The sequence below is a fragment of the Brienomyrus brachyistius genome, chromosome 10, assembly GCF_023856365.1.
Source record: "Brienomyrus brachyistius isolate T26 chromosome 10, BBRACH_0.4, whole genome shotgun sequence".
In the NCBI taxonomy this organism is placed as follows: Eukaryota; Metazoa; Chordata; class Actinopteri; order Osteoglossiformes; family Mormyridae; genus Brienomyrus; species Brienomyrus brachyistius.
In genome coordinates, this window is record NC_064542.1 from 2,259,105 (window position 1) to 2,286,722 (window position 27,618).

The window sequence follows — 27,618 nt, forward strand, 5'->3', positions numbered from 1 at the left end:
CCCCCATTGCACAAATCAGCAAGATATTTACATCATTTAAAACTCAGACAAGCTACAGAGGATTTCAGCTCACCTTCACACGCGACCTGCGTCTAACTTGCAGGAACTGCGTTCTGAGGCATAATGTAAAAATGAGCACATTCATACCAGCACCACTGATCTCTGCATTATACACGCATGAATTTAACAGTAATACATCAGCACTGACTTTTGGGTGGTTCTTCATAGCACACTAATCTGCACACTAGAGAACAGAACCATCTTAACAGAACCCAGCCACAGTTGCTGGAAAAGTAAATTAAGCATATTACTGGTTTAGTTTGTAATGCAGGCAGACAAAGCAAGACCAGCATGTCTAACTCGCTATATTTTGTGTATAGAATGTTTTATATTACAATAAGTTGTCACATAACATATATACAAGAGATGTAATATTCAGGTAGGTGAGATCAGGACTAAAGTTGTTTATTGTAAAGTTTTAGGAACATTCTTGCAACAGTTGAGAAAAAAAAGCAAAAACTGTACAAAAAATGTCAAACTTCATTAACAAAAATGTACCAAACCTTGGCTCAATCTGATGTAGCATTAGGGATGTGGGAGGGAAACAGCTGTCTGGAGTCTCCCTGCAAGGGCATTGTGGGATGGAAGCGAAAGACCCTGCCCACAGGCCGGTGGAGAAGCAGCAGTCCGTGGGTGCTGGCTGGCTGGCTGCTGTGTGCAGACGGAGGGGAGGCGAGGGGGATGAGGTGGGATGGTCAGTGTTTACTCTTCTTTGCCTTTTTGTGAGAACGGTGTGGGGACCTCGAGCTCGACCTCCATGACCGTCGGCTCGGGGATGGAGATCGTGAGCGCTTGGACTTCTTCGGAGACTTTGATTTTGTTCTTTGAAGGTGAAGGAATAAAAGGAGAGAGAAAATTTGACATTAAGTCACAAAACCTGAGCGATGGGTTCTCGTAGGCGAGAAATGGAATCGGTAGCGGCAGGTTCTTACATTGAGGGAGACCCTGCCTTGTAGCGGTCAGTCCTGTTCTTCTCCTCCTCCTCTCCTTTGCTCCGCCCTCTGTTCCGATCTCGGTCCTGACTCAGTTCCTTGCTTTTCTTCCTGTCCTTGTCCTTGCTCTTACTTCGGTCATCTGCCTTGTCTCGCTTCTCGTCCTTCTTGGCTCGGTCTTTCAACTTCTGTGCCGATTTCTCCCTCTTTTCCAGGTCGTCCTTTTCAAATTCCTGTGTGTAAACAAAGTCTTAAATCAAAAACTACTTTGGCCATTCTAGTGAGGGGATTGAGGCACCTGGCATAAACCCAAAGATACTTGTGGTGAAGAATAAAGCAGTTTCCCTCAATCCGGTCCTTGGAGACCTGCAGACAGTCCACATTTTTGCTCCTTGCCAGCTCCCTACCAGGGGGGGAGCAAAAATGTGTACACTGGCAGGGAGCTGGGAGGGAGCAAAAACGTGGACCATCAGTGTGTCCCCAAGTACCAGGTTGGGAAACACAGGAATAAGATCACTGGTAAGACAGACAGACCCACACCTTCTGTAGCAGCTTGTTTCTGTAGTGTTCCACCTGTTGCTGTACAGTCTTTCCTGACTTCTTCGGCCTTTTTCCAGACTCCAGCTCATCCTGAAACTTCATTACCTTCACCTGATGGGGTGGGGGGTGGGAGCAGGTTTAAAAATATGCCAGCATGGGCTCCCCTGTTCCAAATCCCCCCCCTCTGGCTAATGCGTTTATTTTTTCCTTTTTATGCTCTTCCTTGGGATTGGTCTAAAGGCAATACTACATGCCAATATGTTTTATCATACTAGATTCTGAATATCATTAGTCTACCGGATAGTTCTTCATATGTGACATAGATTACCATTTGAGTACCAGTATCTGATTACACGTGCCATTCCTTTCAGTCCAATTCAAAGCCTGTAATTTGTAACACATCTAAAGCTTTTTGAGTGGTGACCTCCAAAATAATCACGCCAACAATCAAGAACCAAAACACAGCTGGTTAAACCTTTTAGGGCCATTGGTAAGCTTGAAGACCCAGACAGAAAGCATTCATGACATTCAGCCATATGGAAAGACCGTAGTTTAGAAGGCCACAATTGGCCCACCCAATTATGGGGTTGGAGTTATGGAACTTACCTCCAGCTCCCGTAGCTTGGTCCTCTTGCTTTCGGACAGTTCGAAGTTGGTCACGGAGCTTTTAAAATCAGCACCTTCAAACTTCGAGGGGCTGCAGGAGTCTTCGTCGCTGCTGTCATCTGTAGAGTCCCTGTCGACGTCCTTGGTGTCTGCACTACTGGAATGACCAAAAGCGTTTCAAAGCGGTGCATCCATTCAGAGTGGTGGGAGAAAATTATTAAGAAATTCATTCAATTCCTTACCTTACATTCATATTGTCTTCAGAGTCCTGGTCTTCAAGCAAGTCCCATTTTGATTCAGTGTTTGCTACCATCATAGAGTAGAAATATGTGAAACACAGAACAGTGTAGGAAAGCTGTTTATTTTTTATATCGTAGAAGCAGCAAAGTGTCTTGCAGAGTTAGTGGACATGCTACCTTGTGGCAGGACCTCAGCATCATCCACCCTCTCCCACTTGGACAGAGCGACTCTGGGGTGCTGGACACTTTTCTCTTTATCAGACGCCTCCTCCACTAGGATGAGAGAGAGAAGGAATTCACAGTAAACTGGCGTCAGGTTACGTTGTAACCATGGGTAGTTACGGTCCTATAGGCTGAAGCTTTCGGAAGACCCTTACATGGGTGCTGCTGTAACGGCGCATTTCCACTTGTACACAGGAACCGAGTCGTACCCGAGTCGTACCAGAGCCGTACCATGAAGAGAGACTAGTCACAGAGCAGATCCAGTTCGCTTCGATTTTCCACTGCAGGAGGGTCAGCTCCGTAAAGGTGTTGCCAGGTTTGGAGAGCGATAGCAACGTACACCAGAAGAGACACTTATTTACTGTTTACATGGTGTACATCACAATTTACTATGCGCAGTTATTTTATTGTATGCTAATTTCTGCTAGCATGTCTGTGAGAATCGTTGTGTTATGCAAGCATCAAACGCTAGTGGAATTAGCATTTGCTTGTGTAAATCTGCATTTCCTATCCGTTCTGTTCAGCTGTTCTATAGTACTTTTTCCAAGTTCTGAGTTATTTGGAATGAATTAATACATCACGATGTCCGATACAATTAATAATATATAGAATATGCTAATCTATGCACATCGACAAAGATCACTGCATGGAATCACTGCATTTCGATCAGATGGTGGTGATGCAACCGGCTCGGTTTGGTCACCTTATTAAGCAGGGCTGTGTCAGCACAGGTATGGGTTGGATACGGCTCGGATAATTCGCAATGGAAAACCGTCAATTCGTGGTACGGATCGGGTACGGCTCTGCTCATGGTGGCAGTGGAAAAGCGCAATTAGACTTTTTAATAAAGCGCCTAACTTGGACCAGCTATAAATGAAAACAGTTGACTCTCTAATGAAGAGCAAAGTGCTAACAAGTTGAACATAACGGTAAAGAAATACAATTCAGCTTTGTGCAGCATCAGGTCATATCAGGAGGGGATTGGGGTTACATACATGGCATTCCATCAATGTCATCCATAGTGTCACCTAGGGGGACACCATCGATGTCATCTACGGGCACCCCGTCCAGGGAGGCTGGGTCCCAGGGGGGACCTGCCAGGGGAACACCGTCCACATCCTCCAAGGGGGCGCCATCCACATCCTCCAGAGGGGCACCGTCGAGGTCTGGGGACTGGATCATACATACATTTAATAGGCAAGGGTGGAGTACACAGAACAGGAGATATGAAAAACATACAAAAAAATGTATTTTTGTATCTGGCGGATCTAGTCAGGTGAAAAGTTATATAAGAAAAACTTGTGAATCGAAAACAAAATATTCCTATAGCCAGTGTAGAAAATGTGAAAAAAGGGACAACTTTAGCCCCCACTGTCTAAAAATGGGGGCATGTACAACAATTTGGGGGGCATTTTCTAAAATAGTAATTAATGAATAAAGTTTCTTTTTAATGTGAAATGAGCCCAGATTAAAATGCACACAGTACCCTGTGCCAACATGAGTAAATAAACAGTATACAGCATACTATTGCTGTTCGTAAGAGATGAGCGCAATCATCTGTATATGCATATACATGTTATCTGCATGTGAGAGAAAGCAGGCAAAAGACAACTGAGGCTTTTATTTAACTCTTAATTGCTTAGTTTATATGTATGATGCATTGGTTTATAGATACACTGAAAAACATCATGGTTTTTTTAAAATAAATAATTTGTGGTCTTTTTAAAACATCCTCTTTTGAAAATCCTGAAGATCTATAAAAATATAAAAGGCAGCGTTTTATAACCGTAAATGCAAACTGGTCCCTTCAGCAAAATCAAGCAAATATTGCAAATTGCTATTCAATTTATAGAAATACCATGAAAAATCGATATACTGCCCAGCCATTGGTGACTAAAAGTTGCTGATAGCCGTGGCTTCGCCACCCACGTAAGTGGACGATCCATAGCCACGCCCCTAGCAGAGATTGGTCTATTCAATTATGGATGAATGACTTCATTAAATAATAAAATTGGCCTCTGCTGGGTGCCGTAAGAGCGTTCCATAGTAGTACATAGTTACGATTACATACTTATGTACCAATGTAGCGTGACCAGCAGCACTGCGTGTACGAATTTGTTAGACATTAAGTGAAATGCACAGAAACAAAATGATGGATTAATGAAGGATTACGATATTGGCCTAAACCAGTAAATATATATATATATATTTTAAAAACTGATTATAGCTTGTAGGGACATTCTGAGATTTCTTGGGGCATTTTTGCCCCTTTGTTCCCGTTAATTTCCAAAGCTTCCAACAGCGATGAGAAGCTCACCTCTGACCTCACAATCACCTCTTCCCCTGCCTTCACCAGGCCCAAGAAAATATTTTGTAGCTGGATTAAGTAGGATTCCGGATAAATGGCCCAGTCTTCCCATGCCCGGAAACATGACATGACCTTTTGCTGGTAAGAAGAGATGGGAAGGAGACATAAGGAACAGTATATAATACCTTAAAGTAGCTTGAAAAACAACGTGAGTCAGTCGCTGATTTAAGAGCAGGTCACCTTGAACTGCTCAGCCTGAAGCCTGGCCTGGACATTGCGATACGCTTCACTGATGTCTCCGAATATCTGGGGCAGTTTCGCTTCGAAGCTATGAGGGAGGCAGAGAAAATACACGCACGTTTGGCGGCAAGCCTTCTCCCACGGGCCACCCACGTTAAAAATACCTTCAAAGATGATGCCACTTACTATTTTCGATAGTAGGATGCGTTGACAACTTTGGCACACGAGTTGTACAAAATATCAGATACCAAATACAATCGTGCAATCTGCAAAGAGAAGAGAAACAGGAACACAACCCATAATGCAGATTTTGTGGGCAAAGACAAATGAGACACCTGTCACACCTTCGTATCTCACTCGCCTTATTTTCTGAGAACGAACAAAGGAGAAACGTTTGTAGGGTAGCAGCAAGAATCCCCAAAAAATTCTACATTCACATGAGCTAAAAGTTTATAAATCATTTATTTATTAATAAAATAACCATCATTCGTACCCAGGATAAACAAGGGGTGGAAAATTCGACCCGAGTGTTGCAGGTCAGCTTTGTTTCGGCTGAGGCTGACAGCTTGATAGCTTCATTTAAAAAGCAATCATCTGACCAGTAAGTCATCTTACTTGGTGTTTCAGTTGTAACTGAGATGCTAAAAAAAAAAATTTTAAACGCAAGATCCAGAATTTCCTGCCCTGGGTGTACAGACAGTAGCTTAATAAAGACCTTTTTCTGAAGAGGGGTCTGGAGCAGCGAGAGCGACTCCGCGATACAGCCCACCACCTCCTCAGCCGCCTCCGCCCTCTCCAAACAGAAGGCCATAGCGTCCCCGATGTCCTCTCTGGATGGCGTCAGCCCTCTTAAGATATTCTCCAGCTTGTCTCGATGCCTGCGAAGAAGAAAATGAAAACAGCTGTAGTGTTTAATCTCAGAGTTATAGACTTGGACTACCGTGCCAAAGGGCCTGCTGGGGGATTATATTAATTTAAAGTACAAAACCAACCCTCATTTTACATTCTGTAATCAATTCGAACACATTATGCAACACGGATAAAACATCATTATCCGAGTTAATAGAAATCACTTTATATTTAAAATTTACCAATAAATTTTATTAAATGCTGCAATCCACTTGTGTTTTCAATAAAAAGCAGAGACCCATATAATTCAGCTTTTGCTTAATGGGTTGTATTAATTAACAACAGGGTGCAGGCTGTATACACAAACATGGTCTGTATGACTTCACTGCCTAATCGCCATCTGTGCAGAGGGAAGACCACACAACAGAAACATATGAAAAAAGAACTAACTTTGAAGTACCGGCATCATGATTACAAACACAGCCACAAAGGTGAGTCATACTGGGTCGACTGCCAATCAGCAGTGGGCTTATGGGTCTGATAATCAGTTTTCAAAGCAACACTGAAGCAAACTAGCATTTTCAAAGAGGCCAAACGGTGCCCCAATTGCACTGATCACAAAACAGCTAAATTATTTAAAATTTCAACAGTCTAAAATATTGACAAAAGCTTGTGGCAGACACTGAAATTGCACCGGCAAAGTGAAACAGCAGTCACTAGTCAACACTCAGTTAGGAATAGACTAGCATTTAACAGGATAGCTGCTATACATCTATAGGCCCCTCAAATTACCCCAGAGCTAAATCAGCAACTTTGTGCCTCACAAATTGCACGTTGTGATCTTCACAAAGTCTGAATTAAGGGCAGGGATGCCACAGAGAAACTGGTTGTATGCAAATATGAGCACAGAACTTAGACCCCAAGCAACAGGACAAAAAAAAAAGTATTATGGTGTGATGAGTCATCGGCCACCCTTTCCCCCATATAGGGATCACATATCTTCAATCCATATACAGTGCTCATAGAGCGTCTTAGTAGGCTAATTCTGTAATAATGTTTGAAATGAACTGTTTTCATAACAAAAGTCCATTGACAAGAAGAGTTTAACTTGCACATACCTTCCACACGGACATTTTCTTTTTATTAAATGTCAGTTTTTTTTACTGAGTCATTCAGTTCTGTTCTTGCCCTTTTATTAATTATAATTATAATCATTGGCTCCCAAAGGGATATTAAACATAAATGTTTGGTGTTTTATGTTACTGCAAAGGTGTTACTAATTAAAAAGCACCCAGTGATGCTTGTCAAGGAACTTTGAACTCAGAACAGAGAGCTCTTTTAAAACTGGGAATTTGGGTTTCAATTTAATCGCTACTTGAAATTAATGTTTAACTTTAAAACTTGCAGTTATTTCTAATAATAGTGATTTATATTTTTTGGAAATTAATGAAGTCAGGATTTGTTATAAAAATCAATAAATCTGCAATATTTTTACTGAATTAAGCAAGCATCCCAAGACTTTCTGTGAGCACTATATATTCCTAATAGTATGCCAGTTGCTGAGACACAGTGCTCCGGAAAGTGCTACCAGACGTCTTTTCTGCCAGCAGCCAAACACAATTCTTCCTCTTCACCACAGGAAAACTTCTAGTTTTACTCATATCTCAATTTATGGGTATGTGTCTATGAATAACACATATATTTTTTGCAAATTGCAGCCTGTTCTTCCTGTTTCTCATTTACGAAGGGCTTCTTCCTTGCTTTATGGGACTTCAGTCCTGCTTCTATGAGCCTGATATGAACTGTCCTAGCAGTGCACTTCACACCTGCTCTTAATGTTCCCCATTCTTTCTGAAGGTCACTTGATGTCATCCTCCGATTCGTGAGAAACTGTTGGATAAGTTGACAGTCATCTCTGTCATTAGAAAATTGCTTCTGCCCTTTACCTGGCTGGTTTTTGGTCGTTCCCAATGTGTCCTGCTTCACATTCTGGGATACATAAAGTATCTATCCACCTAGATCTATCTATCCAGAGTTGTGATTGTTCTGCATGGTCTTAAAGGCCAAGGAACATCAAGCCATCTTATAGGATGTGGTGAGTGGTGATTGCCACCTAAGATGCAATCTGCTGTTGGGGTGCTGATCGAGCAAGCCAGTGTCACTCTGGCTAAGACCGTCCACCTGTTCCTTGCTCAGTTGGGGAGGGGCGGGGGGGCACAGTATGCCTACGACTCCACAGGGACTTTGACTGGTACTGATGGCCCCCCAACACCAGATCAAAACACTTAAGTTTTTTTGGGTCACAGATGGTTTAACGTAGATCAATGGTCCGATGCCCCACTACCCACAGCTCAATGAAGACAGGAGCCGCTCTCACGGCAAACGGTGACCATACTCCTTTTTAGTTCCCTAAGATCACTATATTATTAGAAGGGCTGCCAGTTTTTAACCCACATTCAAACATTTGTTTGAACATCATGTGAAAAATTCATATTCGCACTATAATTAACACATTTGAATTCTAAAGCGTCTCTGTAGCTTAGAAGCGCGTTAGACCGTTTGTTGTAATTTTGCTGTTTGCCGTCTACGGAGCCCCTAAAAGGTCAGGGTGGGAAAATGTGTTTTTAAATAGCTCTACTTTCCTTGGCAACACCTTTGCGATTTCACTGTACTTGCCCACTTGCTATTTACTGCATCATGATGGCAAGGATAAATGTAAACAATGCAGACATGTCCTGTAAAGTGTGCTTTAAGCATTAAACTATGGGGGACAATGTAACTTTAATTTTATGAGTTTTTATACATATGTATTAGTAATGGCACTGTGTCCATTTACCTCCAGTGACTTAAGCAAGATGGCTGGGCTATTAAAGGTGAAGTGCACACACACACAAACATTGAAATAATAATTCAAATTTGCCTGTAAAGAAATCTGGAAAACCAAGAGGTGTTGCTTGGACACGTCTGTATCGTTTGGGTTCTATATGCTTTGTACTTTAAACTGTCATTCTTAGTAATACAATGCTAATGTCAGTCATTATTAGTAATACAAAGTTATGCGAGGGAATACAAAACTATTTAAAAAAATATTTACCCACCCTTTTTTTGGGGGGGGGGGATCACAGGTATTTGCATATATTAAAATGAATTGCGTGACATTTGAAATTCAACTGACCTTGATTTTTGAAAAAAGTGACAGACCCCCCAATATGTCACTGTTCTTGCCAGGTACCACACAGGGACACCACCCACTAGGTAGCATCCAGCTCTCACTCACTCTGCCTTCAGCTGCCCTTTCTTCAACTCCTCTTCCTCTTCCTCCTCCTCATTGCCATCCTCGCTACCATGCAGGTAGGGGTTGAGCGCGGGCGGCCGCCACAAGGATCCTCCGCGGAACATGCGGAAGTCTGAGGTCCTCCATTCGTTGGGGGACTCGCCCTGGATGGCATTCGCACAGTATGGGGACACGCTTCAGGCCAAAGCTACCATCACCACTGACAAGCTCACCATGACCATACACTCAGCGTCACATGCTGCACTATCTATACATTCACAGTCAATCAGTTCAATACCAAGGTCACTCATTAACAAAGCAAAAGCTTTGGACAGCATTTTTGCATGGGCATTTTCGGCGTATCTGCACTGACGATACAGTGCCAGTATATTGGGAAATGAAAAAAAATAATCCATTCATATTTTCCTACCTGCAGGATAGAGAACAGTTTCCATCTGTAGTACACATGTGCTTGACTCTTGTTGTCAAACAGAAACCTGGAACCACAGACAAGCATGAGCATCAGTGGAGACTCAGAAGAGAGAACCAAAAAACCCCTGGCTGATTAGGCCCCACTGTAGTGGAACTAAACTTATTTGTTCCTCTGCCAATGACCTCCAGTTGAAGGACATTGGCAAAATACTGACATTAGAGAATACCGGCTCTGACTTCAACTGTGACTGTCACTAAAACCCAGTTTGCCACTGGAAAGAGCTCACCGGTCGGCTAAGCTCTTCATTCTGACTGTCACCCTCCTGCACATAAGCTTTATTAATGCTTCTCACCTGAAGTCAGGGTTGTTCTTCTCGTTACTCATGATAATGGCTTCAAACATGGGCCCCTCACGCACCACAAACTCTATCATTCTGTGGATTAGCCCTAAAAGGTTTCTACAGAGGGAGAGAGACGAGAAATGGGTTAAAGCCCTCACATCAGCACGTCCGACGGCCTTGCACAATGGTCTTTCCTCACACTGCCTCTACTTTCCCTCTCTTTTCTGTTACACCTACAATGCTGTGGACACACATGGGAGGGGGCCAAGGCACTGCTCTGATCTGAACTGAACTGAGAAGTAGGCAAATCTGTCCTTTGGCTTGCAGCGGAGATCAAGAGCGGCGGGAGGTCATGCAGTGTTTTTAATCGTCCGCGTCTGGGTAACATGCATCCTTATCCCCCCCAGGAAATGCTCCGTATACAAAGTAGACCAACTTCTCTAGGGATAGCATTGCTTACTACTATTAGCTACTACAGGCTTTCATCTAACCTGACTCCATGAGGTCCTCCCTGCCAACTACACTGCTGTCTCAGGGGCCACGTGGCCATTCCAGGTTCTACTCTAAAATATTATTACTGCCACTGTCTTTAAACCAAAATAAGTTTTAAGATCAAGGCATTCAGAAGTATCACTACAGACTAACCCGCTACATGGTCTTTAAAAAAATAAAAAAATAAAAAAAAAGTGTGTCAGGATTAAACAAAGTTTTGCCAGCGGGACTCACGGCAGAAATGCCACAAGTAACCATCTCAACTCCACTGAAGCCAAGGACTCCTCTCAGGAGAAGAAAAAAATCGTACCCGCTAGCTGTCCTCAGTCACAGAAGTCCCCAATTCTCTGAGCAAGGAGGTGTCTGCTTTTAACAGCTGCTCCTAGCGAACACTTATAGAAACACTGACACCCTGTTGGTAAATCAGGAGTAGAACGGCAGGACAGAAGTGACTTTAGCGTCAAGATCCTGGAGCACTAGACACCTTACTGAGAGACGGCCATGAGCCGGTTTTGCTCGTAGGACTGGGGCACTTTCTGCCTCACGCACAAAGAACAGACTCTCAGACCTCTGCCCTCTAAAGCTCTGTGTTGTGACAATGGCTGGTCAGTCGTAGTAGCAGTAGTAGTAAGAATGGATAGAGAGTGTACCTTTCTGTTGGGATAACCACTTTGACTACGGCTTCGGACAGAGTCTGTACGTGAAGTCAAATCAAATAGTGAAGATATAAAAAAAGTGAGTATTTACAGACGAAACTGCAGGATATATATTTATATATATATATAAAACACATCATGGCAATTTATCACAATTGCACAAGAAATGTAATAAATGTCAATGATACATATTCACTAAACATGATTCTTCAGAAGATAATTGCAAAAATCATAACTAGGAATCCCTCCCGCCCACTGAGACAGTTACAAATTGTCACTAAAATCAACTACCATAAAAAAAAAAACTGTCAGTCTGCACTCACACACTGCAGTGATGCTCCATAACTCACTATTATCTCCACAAGCCTGTTATAAAACTTAAAGAATTATAAAAAAAAAAGAAAGAAAAAAAAAAACAGAAAATAAACCACCAATCAGCCACCTTCCCTCGTGAACTTTACCTTGTCGAACTCATCCTTGGACATGTTTAACGGCTTGGTGAAATCGTTGCGGAATCGCTCCCGAGGCTGAGCGTTGAAAGGCAGGCCAGAAGGGGGCGGGGGTGTGGATCGTTTCAGTACACTTATGGGGGTGTACAGCGGCTGGGGAGGGATGCGGACAGCTTTGCCCCAGCCGAGCTTCATTTCGAAGCCCATGACCACTTTACCTGCCGTAACGAAAGAAAGAAAAGAGAGGCGGGAACTTCACAGATGTTCATGAGTGGAGGACGGACAGCAGAAGCCCTTTTTCTCATTACTGTGCAGCAAAGAAAGTTCATAAGCCCATTCCAACAAAAATATGAAAATTAAGAGTTTAAAAAAGTGACACTAGTGCAAAAGACTTAATTAACTTTTCCTATACAACTGTCTAGAAATAGTTGTACCACATCAATCCAGATTAAAATCAGAGACTACCCTGCAGCACCCTCAAAAAAGCCCAGTTTCCTCCAAATCATGCTGCCTGACATTTTTCAGATGAATAAATTATATTCTGGCTAAATCCCATTCAAGACATCTTATGACCAGCTACTATTAGCTCATCTTGGATGGTTTTCACAGAGCAAAATAGATACAGTAGACTTGTTTTCATAAATAAAAAAAAATAACATTTTGATGTTACTTCAAAAGTAGGACACTGCAGTACATCTTAAATTGATCTAAATCGCATCCAATGTGCATCAAATCGTTTGAGAAGAGATCCGCACCCATAACTCCATAACTCTCACAAAATCCATTCCTTTGCTGGAAATATGGGTTTTTGAATGCTCTGCCCTAACCATGAGCCTTATTTTTTATGTTGTGAGATTACACAAATCGTTAGATCTTATGTGAATTCCTGCTGCATTATAGTGAAAATGCTTATATTTATTTCCCCCTACATTAATTGCAGAAGCAGGTGTTCAGAATGCCCCTCTTGGAGAAGTCATGCAACATACAAAAAAAAAAAAAAAACCTTCCACACTGTGTGTGTGCTCCCGTCAAACAGTGGAGTATTTTAACAACACAGGTGCAAAATAAACTAGAATCCTAAACAGAAACTACAAATACATCTCTGAACTGTATGGATTATCATTATCCTGACTGACAGGGCATGTGGGATTCCTGTAGCACCACAGGCTTGTTTAAACCAATGGGAAGCAATTCAGTGACCAACTGTAAGACGGCTGACCCAGTATATGGTTGTCAGCACAAGATAAACCCACCCAAGCATGCTGCTACTCCAACAGCTGCAATCAATGAAAGTCGTTGGTCATTCCAATGAGGGTTCATCCCCATCTTGTGCCCTATGGCAGTTTTTCTCGACCTGCTCGTCTAGGACTCCCAGACGGTCCACATTTCTGCTGCCTCCCAGGAGCAGAAACATGGACCGTCTGGGTGTTTACAGTGACCGGTTTGAAAAAACACTGCTCTATGGTGCCTGGGATAGGGTCCAGCACCCCACACTCCATAAACCTGATAGGAATAACTGTTTAGAAGATGGATTAATTTAATTTGTGAAATAAATTTTATGTGACATATTACAAAAGACAGACAACTAATAATCATGTCAACTAATAATCAAGATCATTCAACCAACAGGGAGCATGGTCGCATGAGCACTGCTTACCGTCCAGCGCTGCCAGCGCCCGCTCAGCGTCTTTACGCGTCATGAAGGCCACGAAGCCGCGGTTGGTGACCCTTGTGCGTTCGTCATCGGTGCGCGGCCACATGATCTTCACGCTTGCCAACGGGCCAAACTTGCCGAACTCTTTACAGAGCATTTCCTCGTTCATCTGAAACGCATCACCCCAAGGTCTTATTCTGGAATGAACTTATGAATACGGGTGAATACGACTTATGAAGATACTGCTTCGGTTGTTCAAACTAAAATGCACATCAAATGCAGAAATTTATTGGCACATATCATCGGTTTCTGTTCTGCACCATTTAAACTAAAAAAAGAACTGCAAGTAAAATCTCACACCAACATCCCCACGTACCTTAGGATTAATGCATCCAATATAGAGATTGGTGGTATTAGGCATTCCAGGATCATCGTCAAACACTGAGAGATAGAGAGAGAGATGAACAATGTTCTCTGCAATATTAACACCCGTTTTCAGGAAACTACAACAGTCCTTCACGAAGAGCTGCAGAGGGAGGTCTCGGCCTTACGTGACCGTCGAGACTGCGGCAAGTCCAGGTCGGAAAAGCCTCCGGGGTCATTCTTCTTCCTCTTGTACCTTTCCTCCCGTTCTTCTTGTATTCTAAAAATCGAGCATAGACAAAAAAAATAATTTTTAAATCACCCCTGACCGCCACGACACACTCGCTCACGAATCACAGCTCCCCAGCCGCTCACATGCAAAAAATCATGGCCGTAAAGTGACATACTGCTTTAGCTCCTCTTTGAAGAGCTCAAGGTTGCTCTTCTTCTTTTCTTCGGTCTTCTTTTTCACGAGCTGAGAGCAACAGAATACAGGCAGGGGTGAGTGAGATTTGGCCATGCAAGTTGGTTGGGGATGCTGTCGAAGGAGAATCCCCAAGAGTGACACCTACTGGCTTCCTTTCGGGCGGCTGAGACGATAAGATATTCTGAGGCAGCGGTGCAAATTTAGTGGTTGGTCGATAAAGTTTGCTCTTCTTCACCTCCGCAGCTTCTTCTTCTATTTGTAGGAAACAGATAAATCAAAAAAAAAAAATCTCGCTGCTCAAAAGGCCACTTTTGGCAGCGGCCCGATGCAATTCCGTAGAATTTGGCTTACCTTTAGTGGCGTTGACGACCCCCCCGCGCACAAACGTCTTCACCCCGCTTCTCTCATTGCTGTCGAAAGATGCCAAAAACTCCTCAAACACCTCAGCTGCCTTCTCTTCTTCCTGTTGGAAAGAGGAAACCAGTCATTCACACCACTGCCTCTAACAGTATTGGATAAGTCTGTTAGCCATGTCCGTCTATTATAATGTAAGCATGAGCATTTCATGCACAATACTACAAAGACCTACCCTGCAAAACACTTATGAGGCACGAGAAATGACCACCTAGAACTGTATCAAGATGGTAAGCAATAGTCAATTTGAAAACTCAGATCTGATGACAAATTAGGCAGTTGAAGCTAACGGACTTGCAAAAATAAAGTATAGTAGAACGATTAAAGCTTGTTATTACTTCCATTTATATTTTTAACCTAAATTCTCTCTGAATTGGGAGTAATCACCTTTTTCTTCAATTCCTCTTGTTCTTTCTTGGTCAGGGTCCTCTTCGCGATTACGTGTTTCCCTTTTTTGTCAGCCATATTCCCACTGCAGCAGCAAAAACATTTTTTTTGCACTGAAAACGCATTATGCATTTATCTGTTGACTGCAGAAAACTTTTAAAAGTCTTGAAGCCATTCACATAATTTGTTATTCGTGCGTTCGACTGCAGCTGCTTAACATATTAAGAAAATATACAGTTAGGACACATGCATCTCTCTGCAAGGGTCAAAAAGCAGCCTTTATGCAATTTTAGTACAATATAGCAACTGTAACTAATACAGCAACAGTTTCCGAGTGTCGAGCGGGCCTGGTGGTCTCAGTGCCCGGCGTCGGTGTCACACATAAACACCTGTAGCGCTCCGGAGGTGTATATCTTAAAAACACAGACATTTAAAGAAAACCTTGCAAGGGATTAGTTAAACATCAGAAAAGCCACAAGCAGCCCAATCACAGAGGCAAACTTGCAAAAAAAAGGGAGGGGAGAAAACCCCACACGTAAGTCGGTGTTACGAGCACGCCTGCTAATGGTATTTTCAGCCAACGAAAGCAAACCCATCACCAGAGATGTTAGCTTATCTCGCTATGCTAACTAATTCCGAGGGCATAACCGAAACTGTGGACGCTGAAGCCCGCCTGCCACAATAGCGCACATTTACACCGCGGCATGGTAACGCGAAACCCGTCTATTCGTGACCAGATTTCACAGAGGCTAACTAGCTAAACAGAAAGCTACGGCAGCAGCGCAGCTAGCTGGCACGGCTCTTCTACACCGTCGTGCAAAATAAACGCCGGAGATGCCGTCATCCGAGACACCAATTGCTTCAGCGGGCAGGCAAAATATCATGCTTTGCATAAAGTAGCAAAATACAGCGAATACGACGTACAGAAGTGTTACCCAGAGCTGAAATTACGCACAACCGTTTGTTATTGCTCCGCCATGTTGAATTTGCTGGATGTATGAGAAGCGGGCCAGTGCCAATCGAGGAGAAGAGGAACCGCATGAAAGTCCTCTTCTGATTGGTCCGAGGCACCCCTGACGTCATCTCGGAGCTTGCTGTCAAATGGCTTCATCTGTTTTGACACTCTCTTTTCTTACTATTTTCTTACTCTTTAAGGTACGCACATAATATAATTAACTTAAAAATGCAGCAAACATTCAGTCGCAGTGTGATATTTAGTGAATCTTATAATACTTCAATATTGAAATAATATCCTTAGTGGTCTTCTGGACTTAAATCGGCATCTTCTTCGTATATCCTCACACGTATTCTGCAACAGCATTGTTTGTCTATATTTTACATATTTTATTATATTCTTGCTATTCAGTAACTCTAATACACTCTTAATTTTACACGCACTCGCTCCCTGTAATACTTAGAGCGACGTGGGTTACAGTTCTACAAAACAATGCACAACTCCTGTCTGTAAAGTAAACAATAATAGAGTTGCTCACAGTACGTTTATTGGTTGCATATCTAGGAGAAAATTGGTTACTATGCGTGTCAGCCAACCGTAAGCAGGCTTTACGTTACTATTCAAGTTGCATGGGTATGCGTTGTTTACACCTGCTGAAAACGCAGACCAATGAATACACGAGCTGTAGACAGTTCCATATATATTAACATGGGACCCATATTGTTCCTATTGCGCAAAGGGTAATAATGTGTACGTAACTTTTCAGCCAATTATCTAACAGAACTGCTTCAATTCCCACAATGCACTACGGGAACAGGGCAGGAAAAAAAAGGGTGGAGGCGATATTGTAAACCCAAGGTGTGTGGCTGTGAGCTTTACTTTTTATTCCCAGACAGTTATTGTGTTTAAACTTAACGGAATGACAACATCGAATTTCTGTTCCTTATTTCATGTTAAAGTCAGCCTTAGTTTTCTTTAATATCTTTATTTTGTCTTATCTAATTTCTTAAAAATCCTATTCTGTGGCTACAGCTGGTTTTAGGCAAGCGCCATATTGGACACCTGGAGCTATTGTCTTGGAAGTCCACTTGCGATTCCCAGGTCCAAATTACAGCGCATAGCAACGCCTTCCGCATTAACGATTCTTGAGGATTTCTTGAGACGTGACGTTTAATTATCTAAACATTTCTTATGCTTCGACTGCAATGACGCCTCGTCAAGTTCATCGTTGAACCTGAAACACGGCCCCGCCCTCTCAGCAGTCTAGAGCTTTGTATTTCTTATTCAAGATTCTATACAACTTGGTCACTAGGTGTCGCCTTTTTACAAATACAAAGACAGTTCAGAATGACAGGATTTATGGAACAGAATAATGAAACCTTATAAATTCCTGTGAGGAAAGTCTATTTTCGGCGAACCCATCTTGCTCTCAACAAGACACACAGGCAATATACATGTGGGAGCAAGCTTGGGGGTCACAGCACAGGGTCAGCCCCAGCATGCAGGGTCCCCGGTAGCTGGGGGTTAAGGGCCTGCTCAGGGGCCCACTGACATCTGACTATTCGGCCGACTTGCCGATCACATGTGCAGAGGTTTGGCCCACACACATTAATGTGCCAACACCTGTCTGTTGTCCACTGGTCTGATAAAATTAAAGTAATGAAATCACATTGTTTTCCTCAATAGAAAAATCTAATCAAATATGGCCTCAACATGGTCTAGGTTGTACCCATGAGTAACATATTCCGCTACATAAATTTGTAAAGCCAGTTTTCAACTGTATATATATTATTAGTATATATTATAGTATATATTATAGTATATATTTATTAGTAAGTTAAAATATTTGCTTTAATCTGTTTTAAAATAAATAGATGCCTAGCATTATGGATTCTACTAGTTTATATGACAGACCCCCCAAAATCATTATTTCACCTTATAAGTAGGCTATTTAAATATGGAAGACAAAAACTGTTTCTTTCTTGCATAAATCCTCAACACGAGTTCCTTGAGCAAGCGCCATGATTTTTGACGTTTCTGTTTTATTGGGGAAAAAATGAGCTGGGGAGGCCTCGTTCTGTAGGCTTAGTTACCAACGCCCTTTTTATTTTACACTGAAATATACAATACAAGAAAAAAATACAAAAGCGGAAATTTATGTGCTGTGTTTTTGTTTATTTCTAACATGTATTAATATGACAAATGGAACAGATGCATAAATATTCTCATAAACCTCACCTTTGGATTACAGAATCCACACGGATCGAATTGAATAAAGGCAATGAATGAAATGCACTGAAAATGCAACATTTTAATGCAATGAAATGCAACATTTTAATTTCTTGAGAGATACTTGTCTCAAGAGCAGAACAGCCGCTTTCCGCCGCCCTTCGAAACACCACGTTTTCCCCGACCATGCGCATGGGCGGGGGAGAGGGAAGGAGGGAGGGTCACTGTTATTATTTTCAGAATAATTTCACACATGAAAATGGCGGCGAGTCAGGGAGGCGGAGAAGCGGCGTCGGCCTTGCATGCCCATCTGTACTGCAGCGGACCTCAATGGAACCCCGGCGTACTCCCGCATCAGCAGCAGCAGCAGCATGGCCACAGCGCCCGGAGCCTGGATCGCGCCCTGGAAGATGCCGTGTGCTCGGGCGCTTTGAACCTCAGCGGCAGGAAGCTCAGAGAGTACCCCCGCATGAGCTACGACCTTACAGACACCACACAAGCAGGTGAGTTTTAAAAAGAGAAAGGCACGATCCCGGACCTGCATCATGCGCGCATATCCCTGTGTCGAAATAACGCTACATAATCGAAATTCATGTAGGGCTGTCAGTCCTCATTATTACACACGCCGCTGTGTATTTTAGTTGTGTGTCAAAGACAGAATTCTAATTCTTATTTTCTCCATTCATGATTATGATCGAGGCTTTATTACGATCGTAGTATAATCATTTCGAGTGTAAGTGTAACTCCTGGAGTAATGTTGCAAGGAAATGAGTTAAGGAGGTGAATGTGCTCAGTGGTGCCTGAGCGCAGCCCTTTCGCTAACATGTAAGTGCATGTATAGCGAATGTATTTTGCTTAAATTCGCTCATAATAGCGCATAATCTTTCGCTGGCAATCTATTAAAGGTAGACCCTTTGTTAATGTGCTACGGTAAAAATTGACATTTTCTTAGGAAAGACTCGTTGTAGGAATTGGGTTTCTTGCTTTCGGTTTTCGGCTCTCTGATAAAACTGGACTTCTCCCTTTAGCCCTGGTCACTTTTACGCGCCATTAGTAACTTGTCGCTCAAATCAGCTGTATTCAGTGTTTTGTAATCTTCGAAAGGGTTGCCAGGATGGGATACATAGCGTTTTATGTGGGAAATGAAATGGTAGAAGTCCAAAATTTAGGCGTTGAAGTAAAAGACGTGCAGTTATTAAGAAATATTCTAAAATAGCGAAAACATCAAGTATTGTGTGTATGTATAGATGTAATATCAAAATGATTGAAAAATACATAAAATTTACATTAAAAATTTTGGGTCACCTGTTCAATATGGGAATGATGTAAACCCAGCAGGGTCCCTGTCTATGACCGCACCCCCAGAAGTCCAGGGGTCTGTCACGTCCCGGAATTGGCAGAATTGCCTATAGGATGATCGCGGAGACACCCCCGTTGAGCCCGGGATGTTACAGCATGGTTTTCTGGCCATTGAAAGGATCGGCTTCTTTCACACTGGTGGGTGCAGAGTGGAGACCTGCAATAGAACAGGCAAGGTCTCGTGCTGCATGTCAGTATGGTGCTTTTAATTTCATTCTAGATATTTAGAAATAATTACAGCCTTTTCGTTGTGTCAGGGCTTTGCGAGTTACTATTACATAAAATTCTTTTAAGGTAGAAGAAAAAAGACACATATGGACACATTTAAAATACTGGGTGGGATTGGAAACATTTTCACTTTCGCCTGAAAATTTATTTGGAAATTTATAAAAACTTTCCGGGGAAATTCCCTTTTTTGTAATAGGTCTTGTTTATAATTTATGATGTCTGATCTTAAAACAATATTAAATAAAGTTGAAAGCCCTATAGATGGTAATCCTATAATGTGGCTGAATGTAACATTTTTGGCATATTCTTTGAATACAACAAAATGGCTTTTTTTTGTCCATGCCATAATGTGACTAAATGGCTTTTTACTGCTCCATGATCTTCATTCCTCCACCGTGACTGTATGCCTTCTGTGGAGTGTTAATATGTTTTGTTGCCAGAGCTTTGCTTGTTCTGAGGGGGGTGACATAAATGAATAGTTTATTTTGCTGGTTCTTTCACAGAGTGCCTCAGTTGTATTAATTGTATCTGTTGTGTTAATCCTTCAACATGGGGCGAGATGAATCGCTGTACGCAGGGTACCTGACAGTCCCGTACAAGCATCCAGCAATGTGGAATGTAGCAGGGTGGGGCAAAATACCGTAAGACCTTGCCTTTTTGGCTCAGACACGACCAGCCCTTAAAGAAGAACAGCTGAGATGTTGACGGATTTATTTTATTTTTGCTTATTTATTTGCATCAAGTAGGTCGACCTCAACATGTGACGTGTTTACCCTTTTCCTTAACAGCACCATGGACTCCTGTAGTCAATAGACACTTTGCTCTGTGTCATGTAGAACAGATCCTCACTCCCAGCCTTTTCCTTTTCTACCTGAGCAGTTTAACGCTTGACTGAGCAAACAGCATTGCTGACTAAACTTTGGTAGGAGAATCGCAGAACCTGCAAACGCTGCAGCCTTCAAGGACCCGGAGTGAAGACCTGTGCACTGCAGTTTTAGCTTCCCCTGCCCAGATCCTCCAAGCTGTCGTTCTGTACCCTGCTGCGAGTTGGTAGTACAGCAGCCATCTTGAATAGATTTCGTCCAGAGACACAACTTATGTTCAAACTGGAATGAAAAGTGATTAAAACTATTTCTTGTAACTTTGGGTAAGAGATTAAAAACAGTGCTAATTTAGTAGATTGTAAATGGACCTGTCAAAATCAATTTTTATTGGTATTTACTATAAATAAAAGTTTGTAGAATAATGTAATACTACCAACAGATATCCTTAATGATTGATATCCAGGCTTCGCAACACTTGTGCTGCAGTAATCCTTCTGCTTGGGTTTGTACCTACATAGCTTAATTTAAAATTAGATGCTGGCTTTATTTAAAAAAAGCATCATTGTTGCAACTGTGAGAATAGGGAAGTGTCTGTACGGGACAGCCACAGGGAACTGAATCAGCGGAGCTGCTGACGCCAAGCGGCACTGGCTTCCTCAGTTGCAGGGCGCGACCTCACGCCACTCGGCCTCGCTATGCATGCAAAGTCTCACCCGCCATTCATGACTGCCTGGCGACCTGAGATGTTGCTATTGTGGATGACAGCAGTTCAAAGTGAGCGTTCAGCTTATGAGCGTGTAGGGAACCATGAGCTGATGAGGAGTTAATCAGCAACTGCTTGCTATTAATCCAGTTTTGGTTTGATTGTGATTGTTAAGTTCTAAATGGTGTTACTAATTTATATGAAACAATACTCCTTTGAGGGTATTTGCAAAGTATTTAGAAGTAGCTCCTTGCTTGCCATGTTTGACCTACTTTGACCCAGCAAACAATCTGCTAAACAAATATATGTAAATGTACGTCAGTGCATTGTTCTACACTTATGTGCAGCGTTTTGTCAAGCATAAGTAAGCTTGAACATTTTACTTGCTGTGTTTTACCAAATGGGAGTTTTTGGCTGTTCTGGCAGTCAGACAGACAGACAGACAGACTGACTCGAAAGTCTGAAAAAGTATTTTTAGTTTGCCTAATGTTGGATTAATGTAGCCAATACCATTTTGCATTGCACCTATGGTTGCAGAGGTGGAAAGGTCAGGTTCAGAAATAAAAAATCCAGACCAAGGTTTTGTTTCAACCAACCAATTGAGTATATAGTCATACTCACATTTTGCTCAATTGGTTGGTTGAAAGAAAACCTTGGTCTGGATTTGTACTTTCTGGACCTGAACTTTCCACCTCCGCGTGGTTGTACACCTTCAGCACAGAACACCTTCTGTGCTGTCTCGCAATCAGCCATCTTGAATTCAACTCAATAATTACAAATGGAAAGGGGGTCATGTGACCTGTCTAGCATGTTTAATATTTCAAAAGATGTTCAATATTTGGGTGATTCCAGACATGACTCACCTTGAATTGGTGGCTTGTGATTATTTTAAACTGTCTCATTATTGCATCTGATTTTCACCTCCAGAGAAGTTATACTAAGTGTCTAAGTCATATGATAATTATGACTGTATTTTTATTTAATTAAAATTGATTACATTGAAGGGGATTTCTTGCATTGTGAGGACTCTGCATTTTGGTGTTCATGCACTTTCAGATACTTTTCCCTGGTCTTACCCCACAAGTTTCAAGTAGCCCTCAGCTAGGGAAGTTTCAGGGCTATTTATGAAATGTAGCTTCAGTGGTCATGTTTGTCACGGAAGCAATAGCCACTGATGAAATTCTTCGTCCAACTCCTCAATTGCCATTGTCATCTTGCACATACAAAGACGGACACAGTTACCTCTCGTAAAGACCTGTGAAATTAATGGGTATCGACAGAGAAGGGCTGGTTTTTCTGAGATCCTGGCTGGGATACGTAACCACGCCCATATCTGGAGGGAGCATATCACTGATAAGACATTTGCAATTGGGGACACGGATCGTGTACCGTGAGATTGTAAATTATGTAGATGATTGTTGATTCTCTCTCACTTTTTTCTAAGTGTAGCAAATTAGACCAGAGATAAGTCCAAAAAAACTCCCAGTCCAAAGTTAAACCAGTATAGCATAGCCCAATGGCTGTTTAAAAAACTGGGTTAATTACCTATAACTAATTGGCTTAACTGGGAGCAGACATAATGCTTTGGGACTTGAGTTTAACGCATTGCTCTTGTGTCAGGCTGATATGTTGTTGTGCTTCTAATACAGCGTAGATACAAGGTGCTGATGGCAGTGTAAACCCACACAAAGCTCTTCTGAAGAGCCTTGACAAATATCTGACACACTTTGGGGTCTTCAAGACCCCAAAGGTGTATTAATTGGAGGTTTTAAGCTAAATCCATAGCAGCAAGGTTTGATATCTGTGCTATAAGTGGAACAACTTTGGCATTTAGAGGTGTTTTAACGCTACTGGTGAGGCTGAAAAAGGCTTCTTTTGTGGTTTGGTGCCTCTTCACCATTTGCATTTAGCAGAGCAGCGGCATAAAGTGCCAGGAACAGCACTGAGCGGTAATTATGTCTTATGCTGTCATGAGGTGGTGGTGGCACCAGTGAGAAGATCCCTTTTCACGGCGCTGCCATCAGGAACATGGCAGGTGGCTGCTTGAACAGTGTGACTGGCTGAGATTTGCATACACATAATGGGTCCCAGTCACACCACCTGCACCCCTCCCTCCCTGAAATGGATTGTGCCAAGAAGGTAAAAATCTGCCACGCCATGGAGGCAGATGGGAGAAAAGGAGGCGGAGCCACGAGAGGATGAATACAACCTCAAGATAAAGGGTGGATGGGGTAGAGGATGGGAGAATGAGGATCAAGGTGACAGGAATGGATATGGTGGAGATGGAAGATTTAATGAGAGAAAAAGGGAACGGAACAGGACCTGGATGAGGAGCCAAGAGGAGGAAGAAGGATGTGTGAGTGATGTCCTAGCCGATGCGTACCATGCTGTATGGCCTGGGGATTCTGGGAAAGGCTCCACATTGCTACACGGCTCCCGTAGACCAGTATAACATTGAGGGTGCGGCAAACAGGACGACCATACAGTTACAATAATCACCACCCTGTGCCGAGTGCTTCAAAAAAATCAAGGTGGTTGGTAACCTAGCAGCCCAATCTCACGATTTGCAAAAACGTCGACAGGTTTGCAGTCACTTCAGATGTCATTCACGGTCAAGTTAGTACAAGAAACTAATTTTGTAATAGCTTGGCTGCGAGTCCCGGGACTGCTTATCATTGAGAAATCCCTGTTATTTCGCGTGGAGTCTAGCTAAAACATTTGGCATAATAGAACAAAGTGTTTTGTTTAATTCTGTATGTTGTAAAGCATACATATGCCATTTGTCCTGATGTCAGGTATAAATTCCGCCAGTATAATATGTCGCTGTGTGTCCCTGTGCCTTGGCATCGGCCTGTGAGCGAACGTGTGTATGTGCTGTGTGAGCCACTGACATCCCCTTGAGGCTGTATCCTGCTTTTCACCCAGTGCTTCATGGGCTGGGTTCTGTTCTGGATTACTGTGATTCGAAAGTGGATGAACCGTTGTGGATGATGCACTGAAAAAAACACAAGTTAATGCAATGTTATGGTGGAGCTTGGGGGGGGGGGGGGGGGGCTCAACCACCATTCATCCAGGTCATGTGACATATGTTGCAGATTATCCACTTCTAGTGTGAACTAAATAAGACCAATGTGTTTTGTCTTTGCAGTAATCTGTAGTAGCAGGAGCAGTCAGTGGTAAAAACCATGTGACAACATGCTTTTGACCACGCATTTTATGTATGTAAAATCCCGATCCCCCATTTGCTGCATTTTTGTGGCTGGCCTGTATTTATTTAGACAGCAATAACATCCCTTATTGCTATTATTAACTGCTGTTTTCACTGTGCTGCTTCCGTGTGTCTGCTCTGAATCAGCAGCTTCACCGTAAAAGGCAAGAAACCCTGCGCTGTACTTGTCCCTCAAACGGCACCTACAGAAGTTGCGTGACGGCATGAGTACGGCCTTTGAATGGCTTTCTAAAACCCAGGGCAGACTTTGCGGGTCCTTCGTCACTATGACAACTCAACTGCAGGCTGCTACATTCCCAAAGGGCAAAATGATGAGGATAACTGTTTAACCAATCAGCCTCCAGCCAAAAATAAACCCTGGTATGATGCCACAATTTGTAACCAGCTCTATGCATTGATATTTTTACAATTTTACATTTTATTTTTCAAAAGCTGAATCCTGAAGTTTTTTTTTGCCAGCAATTTTGTTGACATTTACTGCAAACATATGCAGTTTTTTTTTGTACTATTCCTTGTGTTTGCTAAAGTAAATTCCATCCATCCATCTTCTAATTGTTTATCCATTACAAGGTCACTGGTTGGGGGTCTGGAGCGTATTCCAGGTGGCACAGGGCACTACGCAGGGGTACACCCTGGAATGAATGCCAGTCCATTGCAGGGTACGCATTATAACTTGCCTCCAAATGCCCCTTACAGCTAAGCCCTATAAATTATCTGGCTGACAGTTGGTTTCACTCCTTAGCTATGCACTGCTACAGTTCTTCAGTGTTTGAAGGATGCCTCCTTCTTGATTCCAGGTCTCGCCATGTGTTCTCTGTGGTATTCGGATCAGAATTCGTCACTGCTGCTCCAGAACAGTCTAGCGTTTCTCAATGAGCCATTATTTTGGTTTCATTTTAATGTCCTGCTGAAGGATACACAGCGTTCTGTGGTGATCTAGGCTTTGAACTCTATAACCTTATTCCGAATTAGAGTCACACTGAGCCTGGCACAAAGCTGGATGCTAGTCTGTCATAGGGCTCACGTAAATCAAGGGCAATTTAGGAACAGCAATTCAGATGAAGGATTTTATCATAGGAGGTAAATAGGAGACCATGCCTGCTCAGAGCTGGGGCAGGGATTGTACCCCAGCCCTGTATACAGCACTGCAGCGTTGAGCGTTTCTTTGTGCATCAGACAGGAGCAGGGCATGGCATGCAAGTCATGTGACTTTCCCCTTGCCCATTATTCGGGCTATAGCACAGTCTTCTGATTTCTGCCTCTGCCCCAGGCTGCCAGGCTTTGTTACACTTCCCCAAATTTTACATCAGTTTTGTGCCCCTGAATTCTTCCGCACTGCCGGTGCTGTCACTTGTTCTTTTTTCATCCCTTGCTCCCTGTTCCATCCTTCCATTTCTGTGTCACGTGGAGTTGTTTGTGTCACACACAGTTACTCTATCGCTAGAGGCAGCAGGGCAATCTAACAGCATCGTCAAATACAATTTCCGTTCCCCTGTCATAGTATGGAAGGAATTCTTTCCTTGAAGATTTTATTTCCATGTTTTGGACTGATTTTTATTGCTAAAGACCATTTAGCTGCATTAATGTCTAATTTTACTTCCTGTCCATTGACCATTTTCACAGAAAAATGTAGGTTTTATTAATGGTTTGTGAGAAGCTCAGTGACACTGTCTTCTGGGGTCTCTGACTCTGTGGTGGGGGGTTTTCTGCTTGCCTGATGAACATTCTTTCAATTCAGGCAACCTTTCAATCTTTGCAATTTGTGCAACTTTCCCTCCCATCAATTTTAAAGCTCTTTTAATGAGATCTGTGGTCAGTTTTCTTCTTATACACATCCTGGAGGCTTCAGAGCAATTGTAAGGCTTCAGATGTTCTATTTCGCCAAACAGAAATCCGAATGATAAACATTATGAATATTTTTATTGAAGCACCTGGATGAAAAGCGTATCAGATGCTCTAGGGAATTTGAGTTTGTTTGAGTCACACTGTCAGCAATTTAAGGGAAAAAAAAAAACACAATGAATGAATATCTCTTCAGAAGCATGTCATTATGGGAAATCAGTAGCTTATATTCTCTTTTATAGAAGATCATTTTTAAAAAATGCTGATAATAGTTGTTACAGGCTGAGTGAATACAGAATCCATTAAAAACGCCCTTAGGAAAGATCAGTATATTTAAGGGTGACTCCAATTAAATGTAGAATATTAAACAGTTTTTAAGATAATATATAGTAATGGATTAATACATTTTTGTGTCCATTTATTGCTTGCCCAGTTCAAATTAATACAGATTTGTCTTCGGCAATTGTAGAGGCTTTCTCTTGTTGCACTGCTCTGTGTGCTCTGCTTAATGTCATTGGCTTGTATTTCAAGTAGTAACATCTTCAAAAAACGTTTAGATAAGTGTAACACATGAAGGATGTGTTTTAAACAAGTGTTGATACAATGCTATTCAGTCTACCTAAGGTTAAGCTGGATTTGACTATGAAATATCTTTGTTAAGACGAGGAATTGTTAAAATACCCATACAGCATTTATTTTATCTCTATGTACACTCAGTCTGTCAAAGGTTTTTCTTAGTAGGTTCCCAGATATGGTCGAAAATGTAATTCTGTTTTGGAAAGATAAGGCGCCTCTTGGAATGCATGTAATAAGACTGACATATACATGGTTGGGGGATTATGGGCCGCGCAGTGAAAAAGAAACCGTGATCTTGTTAGGTGATGGAGCGTATGTGTGGGCGGGTTGGTGGGTCTTCTCTTAATTTGAATTTTGGGCATGTAACATATTTTTTTGCCTCCTTATTTTGTCATGGATGACAGGCCCTTTGCTTGGGTGATTCAGAAGGAGGGGAAGGAATGTCACGCGGCATCACTGAACACAAGGTTTCAGAGAGCTGTCTCCCATCGCCGTGAACATGAAATGGCTAGACATGTAAAACTCAGTCTGCGTTTCCCGTTCACGTCTCATTAACAGGGAATGCTGGTCTGGAGATAAATCCGCTCTTTCATTGCTCAAAAGAATGGATTGCGATTCTGATCTGCAGCACCACCACTGGGCTGCTTTGGGATTATGCATTGTTCCCAAGAATAACATAATGAATCGTTAGGATCTCTCTTCGTTAGGACACAATAGCAGAAACAGGTTATGATCCATGTACTTCTACTATAATTTTACTATATATGTTATGAATATGTAGAACTAAA

The 27,618-nt window shown here is 42.3% G+C and overlaps 2 protein-coding genes across 3 annotated transcripts in view; one reads left to right on the plus strand and one right to left on the minus strand.

The window, feature by feature from the left end:
* Positions 1-449: 449 nt before the first annotated feature.
* On the minus strand, positions 450-15,951 carry zgc:163098 (uncharacterized protein LOC100037380 homolog). Of its 2 annotated transcripts, none has more exons than XM_049027663.1 (24): positions 15,810-15,951; positions 14,886-14,970; positions 14,436-14,547; positions 14,230-14,336; positions 14,065-14,132; positions 13,846-13,937; positions 13,671-13,735; positions 13,298-13,463; positions 11,653-11,858; positions 11,186-11,229; positions 10,056-10,160; positions 9,701-9,767; positions 9,274-9,434; positions 5,863-6,025; positions 5,334-5,413; positions 5,148-5,235; positions 4,917-5,045; positions 3,595-3,772; positions 2,555-2,650; positions 2,381-2,444; positions 2,139-2,292; positions 1,533-1,643; positions 993-1,225; positions 450-882 (listed from the first exon to the last, which is right to left on the minus strand). In XM_049027663.1, the coding sequence occupies exons 2-24, from the start codon at positions 14,961-14,963 to the stop codon at positions 756-758; spliced, it is 2,694 nt and encodes an 897-aa protein (XP_048883620.1). In that variant the 5' UTR covers positions 14,964-14,970; positions 15,810-15,951; the 3' UTR covers positions 450-755. The 2 variants fall into 2 exon arrangements, with proteins under 2 accessions (XP_048883620.1, XP_048883619.1); XM_049027662.1 differs by having other exon boundaries at positions 2,139-2,295.
* Positions 15,952-16,674: 723 nt separating this feature from the next.
* LOC125750539 (leucine-rich repeat and calponin homology domain-containing protein 2-like) overlaps positions 16,675-27,618 on the plus strand; it is a 37,651-nt gene continuing 26,707 nt past the window's right edge. The window contains exons 1-2 of the mRNA XM_049028480.1: positions 16,675-16,698; positions 18,310-18,572. Of these exons, the coding sequence (XP_048884437.1) occupies positions 18,323-18,572 (250 nt within the window). The 5' untranslated portion in view covers positions 16,675-16,698; positions 18,310-18,322. The remainder of the gene's footprint in view (positions 16,699-18,309; positions 18,573-27,618) is intronic.

What these genes read in the sequence shown, in the direction of transcription:
- zgc:163098 (XM_049027662.1), bottom strand. Translation starts at nt 14,963, where the DNA reads ATGGCTGACAAAAAAGGGAAACACGTAATCGCGAAGAGGACCCTGACC. An exon ending in AGCCGCCCGAAAGGAAGCCA is followed by an intron (nt 14,133 to 14,229) that starts GTAGGTGTCACT and finishes TGTTGCTCTCAG; the next exon opens with CTCGTGAAAAAGAAGACCGA. An exon ending in GTGGTTATCCCAACAGAAAG is followed by an intron (nt 10,161 to 11,185) that starts GTACACTCTCTA and finishes CTCCCTCTGTAG; the next exon opens with AAACCTTTTAGGGCTAATCC.